This window comes from Meles meles, chromosome 10 (assembly GCF_922984935.1).
Source record: "Meles meles chromosome 10, mMelMel3.1 paternal haplotype, whole genome shotgun sequence".
NCBI classification, from domain to species: domain Eukaryota; kingdom Metazoa; phylum Chordata; class Mammalia; order Carnivora; family Mustelidae; genus Meles; species Meles meles.
Genome location: NC_060075.1, coordinates 69,557,795 through 69,578,920, shown reverse-complemented (window position 1 = coordinate 69,578,920; position 21,126 = coordinate 69,557,795). Strand labels below are relative to the sequence as shown.

Below are 21,126 nucleotides of genomic sequence, written 5' to 3'. Positions count from 1 at the left end.
AAAAAGGCCTTTGGAATTCTGTTGCAGTGTGAACACTGGTCAAACACCATAGTGATATGTCCTGCTTTCCCCTCTCCTATGTAATGCCATCAATTAAACTCTCAGGACAAAACAGTTACATATCTCTAAACCATGACCACCATGACCAAATTCTGAGCTACCCCTGCATTCCTGCCAAGGCACCTGGCAGGAGTAGAGCCCATTTTCAATTTTCGTCCATCTCTCCAACTTACCCTCTGACTTCCTGCAGCGGGTAATCAGTGAATTAATTGGGGGACCACATGAAATTCCTAGTTTCTTGACAGATCCACCATTGTGTTACAGGATTTGGACAAAATAGTTAAGCCCTTTAATCTATTAAATAAATAAAAGGAAATTGCACATGATTGAAACCAAATGGGAGTCCACACTTATGTACTGAAGTTCGTCTCTGCCCATATGGCTTCTTTGGCATGTGGATATTGAGAACCCATTGAATTGGTCTGGCCTGGAGCCATCTTGGCTATTTGGTGCAGCTTCTATCCGAAGGACATTTGGCTTGTACCTGAAGAATAGAGAAAGGGAAAATACATTTGCATTTCCTGTAGCTTTTTTCCTTTTCTATCCTGGCTCTCACGTGGTCAGCTTGCACTGACCTCCCTCTTTGAGCTTCTCTCCTGTCTTCAGAATGGCAGTTTACTTCTATGCCCGAGGCTGTGCCTTCCAGGGCTGCCAGAGGCAAAGGAAAACAAGTTCCCAAACCCAGTAAACAATACAATGGGATGAAACTATTAATTAAATGTAAAAATAAAGCAGCCTGGCATTTCCCTTTGTTTTGAAAGAGATTTTTAAATTACCAGGTTCACCGTTTAGCCTTTCTGTATCTGTCACTTAGTCTCTCAGAGCCAATGCAGTTTGTGTTCCACGAAAAATGGATTGCCCTCCAATGTAGACATGCAACAGTCTTGATTGACTCTCCCTGGCCATTTAAAATTAGTCAGAATTACTTATTTCATAATCTTTCAAAGTTTTATAGACACCCATTTTACTTTTTAACAGGTCACATCTATGCTAACAAAATAAAGTGGAGAATTGGAATTATCCGGATAGTTCACCCTAGAAAGATATTTGACTTGAAATATCTGGATAGCTGTTTTGATTCTCCATTTCACTTTGTTGAGGTGGACATGGCCTTAGAATTCCGAAGTTAATTTTATCTAAATTCATTTCAAATTTGAATTTCCAAAATATGAAAAATTCACTTGACTTTCTTCCTTTTCTTTCCTTTTTTTTTTTTTCCCTTTATCCCATCTTAATCTCTCCTGGCCATACAACCATTTTAATTTGGGTCCATTTGTTTTGATCTGTCTGACACTGCTCTTCCCCAGTGCAGCCGCTGCATTTTTTAACATGGGATACCTGTTATTTTCATTATTTAGTCCCAACCCCTATGTCTCCCTCCTCGAAATCAGTGAGCACTCCTAGTGAAGCTGGAAGCCAAGACTCAGGAGACCTGGGACCACTAACAAGGTAAGAACGGTCCCTTTACAAAGGCCACAGTGGATGTCAATATTAGAAAAGAGAGACCTGAGAAAACCAGTGCCACCCTGTGGTATGCTGTTGAATGTCCATGAATATCCTGCCGGTTTATGTTTAAGTTGATGGTGGCTTGCATTTTAGTGGTATAGAAATGATTTTGAACACTAGAAATGATAAACTTAGATGTTTCTATGAATGGGCTAATTGAACACCATGTGTCTTGTTTGGCAAACACAACCACATCCATTAGCTTCTGCTTAAAAAAAGAAAGAGAAGGACCAAAGGCAAATGGAATATTTATCCAGTTTCTCATTATTCTATTTTGGTTTTGGTTTCCATGGGAATTTTTGTGAAGTGAACACTGAGATGCTCTAACCCTAAATTTAATTTTTTAAGCATGTTGTTTATTGGCTTAATAGAGTTGACTAATTTGAGAACTTGGTCCCCAGAGTGTTTTTATTATTGTTACTAATTTTTATGATCATCAGGGCTGACTGTTCTGTTTTGTGAGTCAACTGCCAAATTTTTATTACACTGTATATACTCAAAGGATTATGAAACTTCTGAAAGTGGACATATAGACATTTTCTAATTTGACCACTGAAGGCGTATCCAAAAGGTAAAGATGTGAAGAGGGAAAAGAGAAGTCTCATTAATATGCATAGAGTCATGGTAACTTCCTTAATCCAGTTGCCTTCGATAAGAGCCAAATCCTGGGGCACATAGACAGGTGATGTAAATGGGTGGGGTGTGGGTTCTGTGGCTACTGGTCAGGAAATGCCCTTTTATAAAGGCCAGATGGTGTCCTCACAGCTCAGGTTGGTTGAGCTCATGTGGGAATATGGACCCAATTTTCCACATCTTTCAGTTTTTTTTGAGAAGCTAAAAATTCAAGTTTTAATCCAATAGTCTCCTAAATGTTAAATGTTAATGGCTTTGTTAAAGTAGCTGTGGGCCAGATTTTGCCCATGGGCTGGCAATTTGTGAACTCTTTGACTCTTAATTAAAAAAAAAAAAAATCATGAAATACTTTACTAAAACTTCAAATGAAAGAAGAAAGAATCATCCGCTATACCACTGTTCTAACAAATCAGCCTTTGCCTTGTCTATATACCTTTCAATCCTGTGCACCTGTGTACATTTCTTGCTACCACGTGTGTTCCTGGATGCGAGGTATAAAATTTTGGACTTTTCTTTTTCCATTTAACACATTATCATAAGCATTATTTGTTGAAAGTACGTTGTGTCCCTATAGGCCTAGGAAATTTTGGTAGAGAAAAAAGACAGAACTCAGAGTAGTCTAGTAGTAGCCTGAGCTGTAGGGTTTTAGTGTGTGTGTGTGTGTTTCTTTTTTTCTTTCTGAAACCAACATGTAGATAAGACTGGAATTGTCTCACCCGTATCTGCCTATTGGCATGTTTCAGAATCGAGTGTTTTGTTTTAATAGGGCATTTGGAAACCAGTGGACACTGCTTTCAGTGTGGGAATAATGGAAGTAGAGGTTTTCGTGGGCACCAGGCTGGTTTATTTTCGTAGATCGCCTTTCTGATTTGAGGGCAGCACACGTCTTTTCTCATCTTCTGGTTTGAACACTTCAAAAGGTCTTTGAGGGGAGGAAAAAAGTAACAATAACACAGTTATATAAGATCTAACATTTGTACAAGAGCTGGCACTATATAATTACATTCCTTAGGGGGTCCACTGGCCTATCATTAAGTTAATATATTTGCCTACTTCTATACAATGCTCGTGTAGTGTCATTAACACTTCACTTCAAGGGGTGCAGTTGGCAGCATTAAATTCCATTACTGACTTCACACTTGGTGAGCTCTTTTGAAAACTTTCTAGAGAAAGTTGACCTATGCTGTTAGTGCTCTGGGGACAACAGCAAATATTTCTTCTCCAGAACAGCACTCTTCTTTTCTTCGCCCACTTATATGCCTTTGTTTTTTGTAACTTAGTGAATCACTTTGGAAGAGGTGAATCACAAATCCCAATGAACTTGAATTCTTGATAGGAACATTCTGGCAAGGATGGGCAACAAGAAGTGAATGATCAAATCCCTTGCCGAGCACGGGTTTCATAGGAATGCAAGAAAAATGGCATTGGGGAAATGATGATTCTCAGAAAAACTAAGCACAAATTTTGCCTCAGGAGAAGATATTAGGACTAGCTAAGTAAACCCTGCCCTTATTTTGGACTAAGGAAAATTCCATGTAAATTCATGTTTTTGGTTCCATAAATAGATATGAGAGTTAAATTTCAGAAGAACATTATACTTCAGTTTTTAAAATTCCACTTGGAACATATTTTTCTGTAGAAGAAACATCTTTGAAAACAATTACTATTAACCTTAACACTTCATAAACCATAGGACTGGGAAAAGAGCTTGCTAAACCCTAAGAGTACAATTCTGTAGTCACAAATTTGATGAAGTGTGTAGAATTTGGGCTCTTTGAAAAGTGGAAAATCTTTCAGAAGATAACTCAGAAATCAAATGAACACATCTGGTCCTACGAAAAGGTGCACATATATTCTGTCATCCATGTGCCAGAATCTCAAACCAAAACTGAAATTTTCTCTATGGAGCCAAAACTGACAGACAGTTCTTATGCAACCCCCTAATTTGCAAATTGGCACACTTCATATGCCCTGTTATACTAAAAAGGTTAAAACAGGGTTTTAACAAAATCAAGTATAAAGAAAAATTCTTTTATTGATTTTTAAGATCAGTTGAGTTAATGTTTTAAAATAAGCTACTAGAAGGTAGAAATATGTAATCATTTTTCAATTATACTAGTGTGATTTAATTTTAAAAGGTCCGTTTGTTTTGCAATTTCTGTTTCTGTTGTTGTTACCTGCTTCTCATTTACAATTTACATTTGTGGAATTTTTCTTTCTCTTAATTTTGGTAGAAGCAATTAATCATTGCCCAGTTAATCATACGGGGCAAAGAACAAGCTCTTAGATATAAAAAAATCGATTTTATTAATAAGACATTTGAAAGCCTAGTTTTACTTACAGATTTTAAAATCCTGAATATACTATATGCAACTGAAATCCAGCACAATATTAAGAATGTATTATTCTATGATTAACTAGCATTGATTAAAAAATTCAAGGATATTTTATTTTGCTTTTTAAAGATTTTATTTATTTATTTGACGGAGAGAGAAAGAGATCACAAGCAGGCAGAGAGAGGAGGAAGCAGGCTCCCTGCTGAGCAGAGAGCCGGATGCAGGGCTTGATCCCAGGACCCTGAGATCATGACCTGAGTTGAAGGCAGAGGCTTAACCCACTAAGCCACCCAGGTGCCCCCAAAAATTCAAGGATATTTTAGTACAGGAAAACGTGTTGTTGTAGTTCATATAGAAAAGGTCCAAGAAGGAAAAAGTGATCATTGTCGGATATAGTTAAATGATACTTGTGAAATTAAAACACCTATTGTCATATTTTAAAACTTTGAAAAATATTAAGAATAAAATTTTTTCTCAAAATGATTAGAAATATTAATCAGAGACCAACAGCCTATATCTTTTATACACAAGAGTGAAGCATTTAGTACTGTATAGCCCTTAAAGAAGAATGACTTATGTTTAGTTGAATACATGTCTTTCTTCCTCAGCAAATGGCAGGTTCCTTAAAGTCAGGGAGTAAGTGATATTTGAGATTGTATCCATATAGTGAGTTTTTGATAAATGTGGATTGAATGACTCAACTATTATCCTAATTTTTACAGATGAGTACACTGAGGCCCAGAGAAAACAAGTAATTTTTGAAATTCACACAGTGCTAGGTTTTAACCCAGACAGATTGATAGAAATTTTCACAATCTATACCACTACCCCACATGATGTCTGACAATAATTGATATGTGATATATACATGACTAACCCCAAAAGATATTATTAGGATTAAATAAATTAACATCTGTAAAGCACTTAAAGAATCTGTCGTATACTAAGTATATGTGAGTTTTAGCTCTTATTGTTGGTTTTTCTTTCTTGCAATTTATTAGTCACACTTTTCCAATGGAAAGGGATCTTTCTAGATTTGATAATGATCTATGTTCATCCAAGTAAACATGTGAAAACATTGAACATGACAAGGCCAAAGACAGATGATGGTCTGTGTCCCTGGAGACCACTTTCTGGGTTGCCCAACTCTTTTTTTTTTTTTTTAAATATTTTATTTATTTATTTGACAGAGAGAGAGAAGTCACAAGTAGTCAGGCAGGCAGAGAGAGAGGGAGAAACAGGCTCCTCACTGAGCCGAGAGCCCGATGCGGGGCTCGATCCCAGGACCCTGAGATCATGACCTGAGCCGAAAGCAGAGGCTTAAACCACTGAGCCACCCAGGCGCCCCTGGGTTGCCCAACTCTTAATGCCTAACCTTCAAATATTCCACCAGAAATGATTATCTAAGTAATAATAATCGTTCGCCCACATTTATTCTTCTCCTTCCCATGAATTGCTCATGGAGGGCTTTGTACTAGGGCCCTTCTCATGTTTAGTCAAGATTCCTTAGGCTTCTCAGTGATACAGCTAACCTGCAGGCCATAGTAGCCTGTACAAGTCTAGAAAAGTGTGTCGACCTCATCAAGGTCACCAGGCCACCAGTGTGGAGGCAACACTCTGTCCCAAACCTGACTCAAGGAAGAAAATTTTCTTTTTTTTTTTTTTTTTTTTTTTTTTTAAAGATTTTATTTATTTATTTGACAGAGAGAGAGATCACAAGTAGGCAGAGAGGCAGGCAGAGAGAGAGGAGGAAGCAGGCTCCCCGCGGAGCAGAGAGCCCGATGCGGGGCTCCATCCCAGGACCCTGAGATCATGACCTGAGCCGAAGGCAGCGGCTTAATCCACTGAGCCACCCAGGCGCCCCGGAAGAAAATTTTCTAAATGATTTAAAAAATAAAGCATGTGTTAATTTGATAACATATTATATAATCTACTATTACAGTAGGAGTGCATATCCTGCAACATCTCTAACAAAATAGTCAGAAGGGGGAAGTTGCTGATGTCTGCCGGTGGTGAGAAGTAGCATGGGGGATGAGGATAGTAACAGAATTAATTTCTATCTTCTTTTTTGACCATCTGGTCTTGACACTTCATTAAGTTCTACTTTCCAAACGATTGGGACATTCAAGTCCCCCCCACATTTTATTTTTAACCACTGAGCCACCCAGGCGCCCCCCCATCCCCATTTTATTTTTAATAATCTCTTATTATTATGGAAACAACATCAGTGCCTTTTATACAATTAGAACATATGGACAAGCCAAAACTAGAGAAAAATCATATTCCTGCCACCAGCGGTTAGCACTCTTAACACCGTAGTGTATTCCTTCACACAATATATATGTCATTGTGTATATGGTAAATGATGTCATTGTATAAATTGTTGAATTTGCTTTTCTAAGCAAATGTCCCTCTTTTTCCATTTCAATAAGTTCTCATCTTATGTAATGTCTGTACTATTTTCAGCTTTCCCCAAGTGCCCCCCACATAATCCTTTTGTATTTAAAATAGATTCCCGGTCCTCCCAGAGATCAGTATCTATTAACTGGAACTCTTACATGCATAGATTTGCTCTAGGGAGGTAAGGCCCCTCCCGAGGGACCCTCAGGGCAGCAGCGGAAGAAATGTCTCCTGAAGCACTTCACAGGGGAACAAAGATACTGAGGTCATTCAGGCTTTCAGCCTCCTGTGCACTTGAAATTAGAATTCGGAACCAAGGAGCAGATGCCTGCAGACCGTGTGCTGTTCAATTTAAACGTTAGGCTTCTATATAATAAATACTATGTTTCATGTTGACAGGATACTTTGGTAAAATTTAAATATTTGATAAACTCTGTCCCTGATCTACCTTCTAGTGAATGTAAGTAAGGAAATTAGACTAATTTGTTTTTCAGTCAAGCTCTGTGGTCAGCACCCAGTTATCACTTTCCTTTCTCTGTTGATTTCAAGAGAGGAAGATGTGCTGAGAAACAACACCACCTTATTGCCCAACAGAAAATCCTCAGGACTTTTATTTGTATCCACAATTGGATTTCATAGGATTCTCTAGCACTCCATAAGCCTCAAAGGACTTTTGATCCTTTTTTGGTGAAAACATCACCATCTTCTAAGGGGATCCGATGAATCAGAGGCTAAAGGGAAGAAACTAAGGTTTTGGTAAAGGTGAAAAAGTACAATAAAATAATGTAAAACCTTGGAGGACATTTAATAAGCCTATAAAATTTTTATATACACATTTTTAAAAAACTGTCATTATGTAAAGAGAAGTTGATAGATCGCCACCAGTTTAATTGACTTCAGGAAGGCCGATATCACCAATTACAAAGTTTGTTAAAAGTCAGTCTCCTTGGAAATTAGAATAAAAGACACACTATAGGATTTTCTTCTTCTGTAGCTCATTAGCTGGTTGAATATTTTTGATCTCTTATTCCTCTGTCTTCAGGAGAGCACTCTGTAAAAGCATCCACATATGGTTATAGGATCCAGTAAACGAGGGGCTGCTGAGCTCTCTTGTCAAGAGACTGTTTGCTTGACAGCAGATCCTCTGGGAAAGATCTGGGGAAAACATGTCCTTCCTCCATGGTGGGAAATCTTAGATTTCTCTTTGGCTCCAACTCAGATGGGGTTCGTGCACAGCTCACTGTGGCTGGTGGTGGAGTTCCACCACCATCCGAGTTAGGACTCGGATATTAGGCAACAGAATGAAGATTCCCACACAGTATACCAAGAAAAAAAATTTGAAGAACCCAGTAGAAGTACGTATTGCACTATTCTAGTTTTATTTCTGACATCGGAAGATCTCATCATCATCACTGTCCGTCCTAAGTAAGGAAATAATTGAAGTGGGGAAGTAAAACATTAGCTCATTTCAATGCCATCCTTAATTAACTGACATGTAAATGACAGTGACAGATTGAGTGATATGACAGATTTTTAAATGTCCTTATTATTCAGCGGATTACCTTTGGAAATGGCACTTAGAAACATAGGTGTTTGGGGGTAACCCCAACTGGAGACTTTCTTTCTATTCAGCACTCTGCTCACACAGGCCCAAACCATTTTCTGTATCTGATTAGTGCCTGCTGACCTGGTTGACAGAGAAGCCTCCTGGAACAAGCATTCAGACACTCTGGGATTCAGGGAAGTTTGGTGTTCTGCCCTCGAGCTGTCTCTCCACCTTAGAGAGAGGAAAGAATGGGAAGAGTTGCATTTCAGTGCAGTTGCTTCAAGGATGAAATAAAGTTGCTGAGTTCATTTGGTAGAAAAGATAGCTGGACTTCTTTTTAGTCTCCACACAAATCTCAGCTTGGGAGAGATGAAGGATTTTAGGCTACACATGCCCCGATTTATTCTTTCATTTTTTAAGTAAAATGAAAGTAAAAACTATTTCTTTAGGAATCAGCTTGCCCTCCTTCAGCCTTCACGCCCATCAGCAGAAATGGCAAGTAAAGAACATTCCTTTGTTTCTTCTTTTATCCACTCACTCACTAAATAGTTGAGGATTTATTGTATGAAACATACAGTAAATGTTAGACCTGCAAGGAATATAAAGATAAGGAATTCTTCTCACTTCTAAAGGGCCTGCTTCCAGCAAATTGACAGATTTAATTTGAAGCCATCTAAGGAAATGTTGCTAAGTAATTACAGCTCTCAAATATTTGTACTTGGAGAGATGAGCAATAATGTCATAAACCATTATTCCCAAATCATCTGTAATTAATTTGTAGTATATTCATTTGGGACAAGCGGTTCTGGTTCATTGCTACCCTGCATAGAGTCTTGACACATGTTTGGTACTTGGTAAGTATTTATTAATTTGTGTGTCTGTGCATGTGCAAGCACATGTGTGTGCGGAGCGCAGCTTCCAGAACACTGGGTGGGGTGGGTGCAGGATGAGTTAGAGGGATGAGGACAAGGTAAAGCAGTGTAACTCAAGGTTGCCGGCCTAGTTGTCCAAAGGTGGACGTTGCTGAAGGGGAATTCCCAGCAATGGTTATAGAACTGAGGTATAAGGCAAGGATTTTGTCACAGAACCAAGGCAGAAATCCAGTCACTGGACTCAAGGCAAAAAGTCAGAGTGGGTCCAACACACTGTTGGCTTGATGTTGAGGTCCTTGGGCTTTATGACAGTGCTCATTACTTCCTGTAGGTCATCCTCAGATTTGGTCTCCAATCCAGGTTTTGGACTGTAGATAAGCATAGAGAACTGCAAAGTAAGAGGCCCAAGTATTTTTACATTCCTCTCCCAGAGAGAGACGAGATATCTCTGAATGAGGTTATTGAGGACAAATATATCTCGAGAGCATGACATTTGAGCTGGGCCTTAAAGAATGCATATGCTTTGGGCAAGTGGATTTGGGGGTAGGAGCATTCCAGATGATGGGAAAAGTGTCCACAAAGGGAAAGGCTGGGGGAGTGTGGGAGGCAGAATGCATGTGGAGGAGCCGGTGGGAAAAGAGTCTGAGACGAGGATGGCCTTTGTGATAGTGGCCATCCCTGGCTCCCATACCAAGTGGTTGTGTACTGAATTCATGGGGTAACTCGTTATGAACACAGGTACCTAACCACAGGCCTAGGTGAGGTCTGGGACGCTACTTTTATAATGCTTTCAAAGTGTGAGGACTAGTGGGCAACTTTTGGTCTGATGTAAAGGCCTGAAGGTCTAAACTAAGGTTGTGGGGTGGAAAAGGAAACAAAAGAGGAGACGAGAAGGGTAAAATGGCTCTGGCGTGCAGATGGGTATGTCCAAAAGGCATGTGAAAAAGCGGACTTGGAGCTCAGTGGTGATAAGGATTTTGTGGTTATTTTGGGCAGAAAATGGAGAGACAACTGTGGGATAACCAGGGTTAGAGTATAGAGATGAGGGAAGGAGTGACCCTGATCTGGAAGTGCGTGGCTTTATGGGGATGGAAGGAAGAGGGTCATGTCAAAACTGGCCATGGACTTTAATGACCTAGAGGCTGTCACCATCATGTCATCATCATCATCACCATCGTCACCTCCATTTTTGTTATTATTATTGCTTGTGATGCTTTGTTTCCATAGGTTGAGTTTCTGGAGGTAAAACCAGTCCAGTCCAGGAACAATTCTGTGTTAATGGTTCTTGCTGCCCACCGAAGTACTGTTTTCCGAAAGAACTATACTGATTTTAAATGCCTCCAGCAGTGTATGTGAGTGGAATGTTAGCGTGACAAATGACAGAGTTCTTAACTCCTGCCTTCCAAATATTTATCAGACGTCGCTTTCTTATAACCAAAGAAAAGGTCAAGGCAAAGACACTCTTCAGGGAAGAATTTCAAAGCTTTCTACTCAGAGGTCTAATAAAGATGGAAAGAATAGAAACTAGCAACTTACTAGTTGGTCAGAGCTGAAGAGGGAGAAGTTAAACACTCATCAGGGAGCAGGGTATAAGTAACACAGACTTCATGTCTTTCACTCCTAACTTATACTCTGAACAAATGGCCAGGGGTTGTTGTTATTTTGGATTGGTTTTGAATATTTACTTCTATCTAATAAAGTGAAACTGAGCAAAAACACTGAACCAAGGGAGGGAGAATTTTATAAGAAATTAGTGATGAATTGTTAGAAAGTTTAAAATATAAAGTTTGGTTAGTCTCTGACTAGGTCAGTGCTAACTTCAAGAATTTTGATGTTTTGTCTATTTTTTTTAAAAGAAAGTAACAAAAACCACACTGTCTCCCAAATTATAAACTAAATGTTACATGGTAGGCCTTTCTAGATGAGATGCTGAGGGCCACGTTGTCTGGTATATTTAGGGTCACATTAGTGAATGGTTATTTTCCATGGTGTGGGAAGCTTCTGTAGCTAGTATTTTGAAACAAGGCTGGGAACCGTCCAAAACTGCTAGTCCAGCTGTGGGACCATACAACCATGACAAGGCTCCTTAGTCCAGAATAGATAGAGAATTATTGGGTTATCCAAGATCTGTACAAACAGCAGTTTCCCTGTGCAAGATCAGAAATCGTCCCTTAGATCATCAGAGAGTTAACCTAAGAAATAACCTTAAACTGATGAGTACAGACAAATGCAGCACTTAAAAATAAGCAAATAACACCAGGATGATTTTCCATGTAGGAACAGCAAACAAAATCTAACTGATGTACTTAAAGGAAGATGATGTCAGTCAGAAAGGGTTTAGTTGGACATCCCAATAACGGGGTGAGGGTAGGGGAGACTGATAATACGGGGCTATGTCTGGTCCTGTGGAAGGAGGTGGACATGATCAGTGGTAGGGCAGGGACAAGCTGTAGGAGTAAAACATTCAGATGCACTTTCTCCAATCCCAAAGACCCTACTGGTCATTGGGCTTCCCAGGAAGCTGGCCTTCAAGGAGAGAAGGCTTTATCGGGCATGTATAATTGCTCTCCCTGGCAGTTACTGTTCTCATGATAAGTTGGTAAATTGACATCTAAAACATAGCATACTCTTAATTAGACCCAGGAAACCAACTCAGTGGCTGAAGTCCAACAAACCAGGCCTGGATGATAATGAGTTTATGTCCAGATCCTCACCCCAGCCTTCCAAAACCAGGTTGCATGGAATCTCTGATCTTTTCAGAGGGAGGGGGTTTCCCTGCTCTGGCTTCCAGGGATGATCAAAGTACAGTCTGGGCCTGGCTGGCCAGTGCAGAGTACACATTCATTGAAAGGAAATGATAGTTATCGTTATTATTAATTTTTCTTATGGCATTTGTTTATTTTTTTTTTCAGCTAACATTTATTGAAACTTTAAACTATGCCAGGCCCTGGACAAGTAATGACAATTATTTCCTTTTTTGTATTGGTTATCCCCATATTATCACGTATAAATATTCGTACGTCTCATTACTTCACTAAAATGTAAGATTCTTAAGTGCCCTCTGGTGTACTGCTTTCCCAGAGCACACCTGTGTATGTTTTACTTTCTGCTGTGTTCTGCTAAATTATTTATACATGTTTTTATCTCTCGATAAGAGTTGTAGTTTCTTCAGAATTCTTTTCATCCTCTATCATAGTGTTTTACATATTAGGTCTTTAATAGATATTTATTGAATAAGTAAATGAATGCCCTTATCAAAAATATTCTCTCCCTGCATGCACTGATTGGTCCATTCCAGAAATGACTGAAAATGAGAACTGATTACTATGGTAAATAGGGTAATTTCTATATGAAAATATTCTGTGGGAATATGTTATGTTCACTTATGTTTATTTACTTATGATTTCACTCCTTCTTTTCATTAAAAAAAAAACAACCCATAATTTCAAATTGCCCAAGAAGGTGTAGGGGAAACCATCATTTTATTTTCAGTGATACACTAGCTTGATACTAAGATGTTTGGGAAGTAAGGTGTATGTTGATTTGTTATAAAAGTATACCAATTGGAGAAGAAAGAAATGAAAGGCAGTTTAATCATCTGATGTTTTCAAATATCAGGCAGGAAAAAAAGCTTTAAAGGGTCTCTAGGCTGCCTCCTCCTTTTGCCAAGGTCAGAAACCTTCCTCAGCACACACAGTGGAGCCAAGCCCAAATGCCTTCCTCTCACCTCCCGGAACAGGTGGGGCCCTGTCCAAGGTCCTGCCACCCATAGGAAAGTTTCTCTGCAAGCTTGCACAGAAGGAATTCAGCAAACATTCAATACACATTTCTAGGTGACCCTTGGAGACACAAATAACATTTGCCCATTTGATGTATTGGTTTTAAGTGCTTTTTCTTTTTTTTTTTTTAAAGATTTTATTTATCTATTTGACAGAGAGAGATCACAAGTAGGCAGAGAGGCAGACAGAGAGAGAGAAGGGAAGGAAGCAGGCTCCCTGCTGAGCAGAGAGCCGAATATGGGGCTCCATTCCAGGATCCTGGGATCATGACCTGAGCCGAAGGCAGAGGCTTTAGCCCACTGAGCCACCCAGGTGCCCCTTAAGTGCTTTTTCTAAGAGAAAGTGCATTCTGTACAAGACACCCCACAGATAACAATGGGGAAAATGAGAAGACAATAAAACTAGCATACTTGATTGCATCGTTGGCTTGACACCTTACCTCGCTGCTCATTGCTGATGATGACTTCTTCTTTCACCGAATAATATATGTGTGACTGGGAGGCAGGACTGCGGTGGGTCGGTTACAGAGACCACCTTGGTTGCTCTGCCTGAATCAGTGCCAACCTTGGACTGCTGATCTGTTGACTCCTTAAGTGAGTGACTCTGATGGAATCATCATTTTTACTTCTTAAGCATACAGTGAGTTCAGATGATCTGTCCGATAAGTAACAGGACAGCCAGACCAGACCACCTGGGAGCAGCTGCATTCTTCACCTGCCTGGCAGAAGTGGAAAAGGTCAAACAAGGTCCTCCCATCCGAAACCTCCAGGCAAATTGAGGGCAAAGTAGCTGACCCCACCCCTTACAGGGGAATGCTCCTCACAGCCAGCTGGAGCCAGAAGCTGTTGCTCTGTCTATAGCCAAAGAAATGCCCTTAAAGAGGAAAGGTTTGATCCCCAGGGACATGTGAACAGCCACCGTGAATCACTGTAATGGAGTCTGTTACTTGCACTATTTATAACCATTACATTCGCCAACAAGGGGAAGGAATCCATGCCCAGAACCTGGAAGGTCTTGCTTTCCTCGAGCAGAGAGAGTCGGGAGCAGGGGTCCTCATCCTTGACTGCACATTTAGAATCACCTGGAGAATTTTCCGAAATACAGATGCTTGGGTCTCGCTCTGCACATTCTGATGTAATTGGTTGGAAAGGGGCCTGGGCCTTAGGCCAGGCTTGAGTTAATCACGGGTTTAGAGGCTGACATATTTGTGGATCAGTGACGCTGTCTCCTGCTGACTAAGGAAAGCACTAATCTGGCCTAGTCATTCTGCAAACGTGGCTCCAGGGTCAGCTATAAGCCTTACCTGGAAACTTGTTAGAGTACAAATGCACCCTTGCCCCACTGAATCGGAATTTCTGGAGTTGGAGATCAGCATTCTGTATTTTAGCATAAGCCCTCCATATCATTCCGATCCCTGTCAGAGTCTGAGAACCACTGATCTAAGACAAGACCTTGCTACTCCAAGTGTGGTCCGCAGACCGGCAACATCTATAATCCCTGGAGCCTGTGAGAAATGTCACAGACCTACTAAACCAGAATCTGCATGCTCAGACGGTGTTCCCAAGTACGCGTGTGTGCGCTGAGATTTGAGAAGCGCGCATCTGAGGAGTAGCAGCAGGTTCGTGTTCTCCCTGGACTTGAGTTGTCAGGTTTCGGAATGTTCCTAAGAGGACAGGAGCACAGCCGGAGCTGGTAAGGGCAGCTGTGACCTGCATTCTGCTGCCTCAGGAAGAGGAACTTAAATGGCATCGTCACACACGTAAGGTTTGACTCAGAGAAATCTCAAGAGTAGATACGGGGTGAACATGCTAGTAAGAAGAAAAGCTACTTTTTTTTTGAGATTTTTATTTTTTATTTTTTTGGTCAGAAAGAGAGAAGGCACAGGCATAAGCAGAGGGAGAAGCAGGCTCCCTGCTGAGCAGGGAGCCGGATGCAAGACTCGATTCTAGAACCCTGGGATCATGACCTGAACTGAAAACAGACCCTTAACCAGCTGAGCCACCCAGGCATCCCCAAAAGCTTCTGTCTATCAAAGAGTTGCTTGGAGCTTTGTAGGTATAATTGCATGTTATCCCTGTAGAAAATCAGAGAAAGACCATCCATCTAGCCATCCATTCATCCATGCGTTGAACGACTACTGTATTATATAAGTGTGGATGCCGGGTACTTTTCTAGGTGCATCTCTGTAATCTGGGGATCCCCCCATTTTGAGGCTCAAATCTGGATCAAACAGCAAATGGTAGTACATAAATGGATGTATAATTAAAAAAAAAACATGGGTGTTATGAAGAAAGGAAAGCAGTATAAGGGAAGGGGATGAAGGAAGTGCTACAACGTAGTGAGGGGAGGAAACCCTCTCTGAGCAGATGGCATTTGAGGGAAGACACACAGACACTCTTAGGGGGGCAGGACATCCAACAGGACACAGGGAGGGAGGAGAGCGTGGTTAAACGTAAGTTTGGAAGATGGCTACAGGCCAGGTCACACTAAAATTGAATTGTCTCATAAGCCACGGTAAGTCTGCACAGACAAGGAAGATGAGGAGGGCTTCTCAAACTTCAGGGTGCCTGCAGATGGCCTGGGACTTTACTGAACTGCCATGTGCAGTCAGCGAGTCTGTGGTGAGCCTGTAGTCCGTGCTTCCGACAAGCTCCAGGAGAGGCTGGGGATCGTGGCCTGTGGGCCTTGCTGAGATGAAGCATACGGACAGGCTTCGGGAAAGGTTCCTGTATGCACTCTGTTTCTAGAAGAGCTGCTTTATCCCCCTTTATTTTGAAGGAGAAATAACACGGAAAACCGAATGCCTTGCTAACTGGTGAGACTTTGTGTTGTCTCTTGTGAAATATTTAAACGATGTAAGAGACCCCCGGCATCTTGAGACAAATGACATTATCAGTGATCATCTCAGTGTAATATATAAATAAAAAAACACCAAAATACCCATGAGCCTCAAAATCCAGTGCCTTGTTCTTGCAGTAACGGACCTGAAGAAGCCAGAATTTGAGCAGAGGAACCTGACGGCAGGCTCCACCTGGCCTGACCGCCTCCCCCAGACGCTCTGGCTCTCACCCATTTGCCGCCTTGCCTTTGGTTCTTTTCACCCCATGAGAGATGCTTGGTGCTCCCAGGTGTGAATGGGCTCTGGGGTGTCCGAGAAACATGAACCAGTTTACATGCTCAAATCAGTCCAGCTTGAGTAGAAAACAGAACAAAACAAAACAAAACAAAAAAAGGGGTGAGGAGGTATGTAGAATTTGAGTAGTTAGCTCTGGGCTTCCCTCGGTGAAAACAACCACAGCTTCCAGTCGCAAACAGACATTCAAAGGGAGGGACGATTCCTTGCTTCCTTTTGTCACTTGATATTCATGGGGTCTTCCTAGCATCTGGGGATGGAGGGGCGGGGGGGAGTGGGGAGATGTTCTGTGTATGTATTGTATATGCCATTGCCTCGATGAATGACATGGTTTGGTTTGGTTTGTTTTCCTCCCCTTTTGTTAATTCTCTGTGTTCTTTTTCCTTTGTGCTGCACGATTAGGACCCTGCAGTGGGACACAGACCCCTCAGTGCTCCAGCTGCAGTCAGACTCAGAACTTGGGTATATGTCTGCTCTTTTGTTACTCCTTTTATTATTTCTTTGCGACACTTGTGTTGAAATGCTGGAGCTGTCCTTTCCCAGGTTTCCCCCCTTCTGTTGAGCTTCCAGTTTGATAAGTTTATTTCCTTCCATTAGTTTCCTTATAATGTGAAACCTTGAAGAAAGTCTCTCTTTGTGGAAAACACCACAAAAAGGTGGCTTTTGATTTCTCCTTCTAAATTCCTATTATCGCAAAATGATACTCCCCTGAACCCAAGATACAAACATACACCCACACCTCGGCTTCAAGCTGGGGTGTGTGCGTTCTGGGGTGGGAGCTACACTTGACTAGATCCTAATCATCCTTCCCCTCTACTAACAAGTTGCCTTGGGTTAATTTTTGTTTAAAATTGGTATTAAAATGTCCTGTCTTTGTTCGTTTCCTTTTCTTTTCACTTTTTTGGGGACTCACAATAAGCATTTAATTTAAAATAAGTTTGAACACATAAAGATTCTTGTTAAAGAAAAAGCAAATTTGTTGCATTTCTCAGTATTAAGAAGTTGCAAATATTCTATGATGGATGAGGTCCTCTACATTGTAAAGATTTTTTTTTTCCCCTGAAGGAAATGTACCATCCCAGGTTAAAAGATAGTTCCAGAACGGAAAAATTTTCCCCAAAGAATAAAACACACAAGTCTGTCTTAGAAAAGGAGTACTTCTCTTGTAAGATGAAGTTAGCTGTCGGGGTGCATAATATATTTGCAATTGGGTGTTTGTACCAGCTCATGCTCAAGCTCAGGAGATCCGGTCCATTTGGGTCTCTTCCCAACTTTGCATTCAGTGAAATCCGCTTGAAATCAGCCACGGTGGGAGTAGTTACACCGTAACAACTGGCAAATGTCACAAACCAGGGGCACGCTCCCTTGTTTTCGCAGCCGTTAAGAGACATTTGCCATTATGCCACTGGGTACCTCGGTATGTGACTAGCACATTTTATTAGAGTGTTTTACAAGAGTATCATTTTTCTTCTTTCTATATTTAAGCCAATGCATCTCAAAGTGGGCATTTATTTGTTTATTTAGTTATCATTTATTCTGAATTCCCAAGATTCGTGGGCACGTTATCTGTGGGTTTCCATCAGTGTCCGTGCCTACTGTAGGTGGACACGAGGTTGGAGGACTGTCTGGGCGTCAGGTTCAATGTCATCTGCCCCTGGCTGGCCCTTCGTGTAAATAGTATGAACTATTTAGTTCTGTAGTTCATTGTATATCATGTTTCAATTTTTATCATTTGAATAACCAAGAAATATGGCTTAAATCAAGCAAAGGAACATGAACATATAGTGTGTTACAATTCAGAGGAATTTCAGAGTGCAGTCCTTCAGTATTTCATTGTGTTTTTAAAAAATGGATGATGGGGGGCGCCTGGGTGGCTCAGGGGATTAAGCCGCTGCCTTCGGCTCAGGTCATGATCTCAGGGTCCTGGGATTGAGCCCCGAGTCAGGCTCTCTGCTCTGCGGGGAGCCTGCTTCCTCCTCTCTCTCTCTGCCTGCCTCTCTGCCTACTTGTGATCTCTCTCTCTGTCAAATAAATAAATCTTTAAAAAAAAAAAATGGATGATGGAACTGGCAGAGACTCTAGCCTATGCACTTAACAGATTTTTAGACAGATTGTGGCCTTGCTAAATTACACTTGCTGATGTGGAACAGTTGGGAATTTTCCCATTTAGATGTGTTTTCCAGGCAAAAATGCAGTTGACTATGCAGATTAAAACTCGTGACTTATTCTGGGGAGATGGCATATCTGTGGCTCCCACCTTGCCTGCCACATTTTGCTTCAGAGCCGGCCCAGGGATCCAAGAGAGATGAGAGATGATATTTTCTCAACCACGGAGTGGTCCGTCGTGGAGAGCTTGTAAGGAGCACGCAGAGAATATTTGAGAGAGGAGATTATTTTAGTCAGGTTACAATTTTAAATACTGATTAATGAAAATTTCCCGTTTCTGATAGTCCTTACGTGCAGGGCAGCCTTCCCCTCATACACAGTTTGATAAGCTATACCTCAGGCAACAAGATTTTTCTAGAGATAATTTTATTTCCTCTTCGTGATCCTTGGCGTGGGGTTGATCATAGCCCAGAGCTTGCTCTGTCACGAGATTGCTCTTTTAATTTAAATATAGTGGACATTTTTAAAAACAGCTTTATTAAAGTATAATTGACTAAAAAATAACTGCACACATTTAAAGTGTTCAAGTTGAGGTAACATGTGTGCACATCTATGAAACCATCACCATGACCAAGATAACAAACATATTCCTTATCCCTGTAAGTTTCCACACATCCCTTTGTAATCCTCACACTGCTTCTCCCCATCCCCCAAAACAGCTGATCTGCTTTCTGTCACTACACTTTCATTTACATTTCCTGGAATATAGAATAAATGAAACCATGTGGTGGGTATGCTTCTGACTGACTTCTTTCACTCAATAGCTATTTTGAGGTTCGTCCGTGTGAGGTGTGTATCAGTAATTCATGCCTTGTTCTGGAGTGGTCCATCATATAGACATGCCAGTTTGTTCATCGGCCACTTTTTGGTGTGTATTTGGGTTGTTGCCAGGTTTTCTGCCCATTACAAATAAAACTGATGAACCTTCATGTACAGGTCATTTTATAGACATACACTTTCCATTCTTTTGGGCAAATATCACCAGATTGAATGGCTGAATCATACAGTGGATGTACCTTTAACTTAAGAGATGGTCAAGGTATTTTCAGAGTGGTTTTAGTGTTATACATTCTTACCAGCAGCGCATGAGATCCTCAGTCCCTCCCCATCCTTGATGACACTTGATTTGGATTTTTTTTTAATTACTGTTTTTTTAACCACTATTAAAGGAGTGTAGTAGTATCTCATTGTGGTTTTAATTTGCATTTCCCCAGTGACTAATGGTGTTGAATATCTCTTTATGTGCTTCTTTGCCACTTGAATATCTTCTCTGATGAAATGTCTGCTTAAATCTTTTGCCCTTATTGTTTATTTGTTTTCTCATTTTAGAATTTTGGGAGTTCTTTACATATTTTTTAATTTATCTTTTCTTTATTTAAATTCAATTAGCCAATATACAATCCGTCACTTCTTTACATATTTTGGGATACAATCCTTTATCTGATAAATAGTTTGTAAATATTTTCTCTGCATTTGTGGCTTGTCTTTTTCATTCTCTTAACTGTGTCTTTAGGAAAACAAACCTGTTTAATTTTGACAAATTCCAACTTACAAATTTGTCTTTTGTGGATCATGCTTTTGGTGACATAATTTCAATATTCAGGGATTTCTTAAATAGGTGGTAGAATACAATCTCTTATGAAACCATTTGAATTTGGGGTTTTTATCGTGGGGGGAAATTTAAAAATATAAATTCAGTAACTTTAATAGTGTGGACCTATTGAAGTGATCTGTATTTTTCTGCGTGAGCTTTGGCAGTTTGTGTCTTTGAAGTAATATGTCCATTTTATCTCCATTGGCAAAATTATTGACCTAAAACTGTGTGTGGATTCCTTTATTATCTTTTAAATATCTGCAGAATCTATAGATATAGTCATCCTCTCATTCTTGATATTGGCAAATTTTATCTTATGTCCTTTTTTCTGGTATGGCTAGAGATTTATCAATTTTATTGATATTCTTAAAGGACCAGCATTTGGTTTCATTGGTTTTCTCTATTTTTCTATTTTCTATTTCACTGATTCCTATTCTGATATTATTCCTTCTGCTTACTTTATATTTAATATGGTTTTCCTTCTTGAGTTTCTTAAAGTGGAAGCAGAGGCCATTGACTTGAGATCTTTCTTCATTTCTACTATAGGTGGGTAGTGCTATAAAATTACCCGTAAGTACTAGTTAGTGGATCTTGCGAATTTTGGTATATTTTTGTCATTTTCATTTAGTTCAAAATACTTTCCAGTTTTCCTTTTTATTTTCTCTTCAACTGATGAGTTATTTGGAAGTACGTTATTTAGTTTCCACCTATTTGGGGATTTTCTATAGATCTTTCTGTTACTGATCAATTCGACTGTGGTTAGAGAACGTATTTTTTAAAAGAGTTATTTGTTTACTTATTTGAGAGAGGAGGCAGGAGAGGGGTTAGGAGAGTGAGAGAAGGAGAGAGGCAGACTCTGCGCTGAACCCAGAACCTGACATAGGGCTCGATCTCACAGCCCTGAGATCATGACCTGAGCCAAAATCAAGAGTCAGCTTCTTAACCTACTGAGCCACCAGGTGCCCTGAGAACATATTTTGTATTATTGGGGTCCTTTTAATTTGTTCACACTTACTTTATGTTACTAATATTCTTTGGATCGTTTGGTGTACAGTTTTCAACAAATCTAGAAAAACCTGACCATTAAATAATGGTCAAATA

General features: G+C 40.2%; 1 protein-coding gene across 4 annotated transcripts in view; it reads left to right on the top strand.

The window, feature by feature from the left end:
* The window catches only part of DYNC1I1 (dynein cytoplasmic 1 intermediate chain 1), a 301,726-nt gene that overhangs the window by 40,569 nt on the left and 240,031 nt on the right, over positions 1-21,126 (top strand). For 3 of the 4 annotated variants that reach the window (XM_046021163.1, XM_046021165.1, XM_046021164.1), the window contains exons 4-5: positions 1,419-1,509; positions 16,668-16,727. In XM_046021163.1, coding sequence (XP_045877119.1) covers positions 1,419-1,509; positions 16,668-16,727 — 151 coding nt within the window. The remainder of the gene's footprint in view (positions 1-1,418; positions 1,510-16,667; positions 16,728-21,126) is intronic. The other variant, XM_046021162.1, reaches the window with a different exon arrangement.